This window comes from Fulmarus glacialis, unplaced genomic scaffold (genome assembly GCF_000690835.1).
Source record: "Fulmarus glacialis isolate BGI_N327 unplaced genomic scaffold, ASM69083v1 scaffold39310, whole genome shotgun sequence".
Classification (NCBI taxonomy): Eukaryota; Metazoa; Chordata; class Aves; order Procellariiformes; family Procellariidae; genus Fulmarus; species Fulmarus glacialis.
In genome coordinates this window covers 1,467-1,822 of record NW_009190288.1, presented here as the reverse complement: position 1 = coordinate 1,822, position 356 = coordinate 1,467, and the positions used below count along the sequence as shown (strand labels likewise).

General features: G+C 60.1%; 1 protein-coding gene across 1 annotated transcript in view; it reads left to right on the top strand.

Annotated features, from left to right (window-relative positions):
- Window positions 1-57: 57 nt before the first annotated feature.
- Window positions 58-356, top strand: part of USP39 (ubiquitin specific peptidase 39) — a gene marked incomplete at its 5' end in the record, with an annotated part of 1,315 nt that continues 1,016 nt past the window's right edge. The window contains 2 exons of the mRNA XM_009585098.1: window positions 58-210; window positions 313-354. Of these exons, the coding sequence (XP_009583393.1) occupies window positions 58-210; window positions 313-354 (195 nt within the window). The remainder of the gene's footprint in view (window positions 211-312; window positions 355-356) is intronic.

Genomic DNA, 356 nt, shown 5'->3' with positions numbered 1-356 from the left:
GGCCACACTAGTTCTGTGTCCCCCCCGACCTTTTCCGACACCGTTTCTCTCCCGCAGTACGTGCTGAAGCCCACCTTCACCGCGCAGCAGATCACCAACCTGGACAAGCAGGCCAAGCTCTCTCGTGCCTACGACGGCACCACGTACCTACCCGGCATCGTGGGGCTCAACAACATCAAAGCCAACGACTACGCCAATGCCGTCCTTCAGGTATCACCCGGGGGGGGGCTCCAGGCTTCATTTTTGGGGTGGAAACCCTCCAAACTCCCTCCCCGGGGCCGGCGGGGATTCTTCCCAGCTCCTCTCCCGCAGGCTTTATCCAACGTGCCGCCGTTGAGGAATTATTTTTTGGAGGA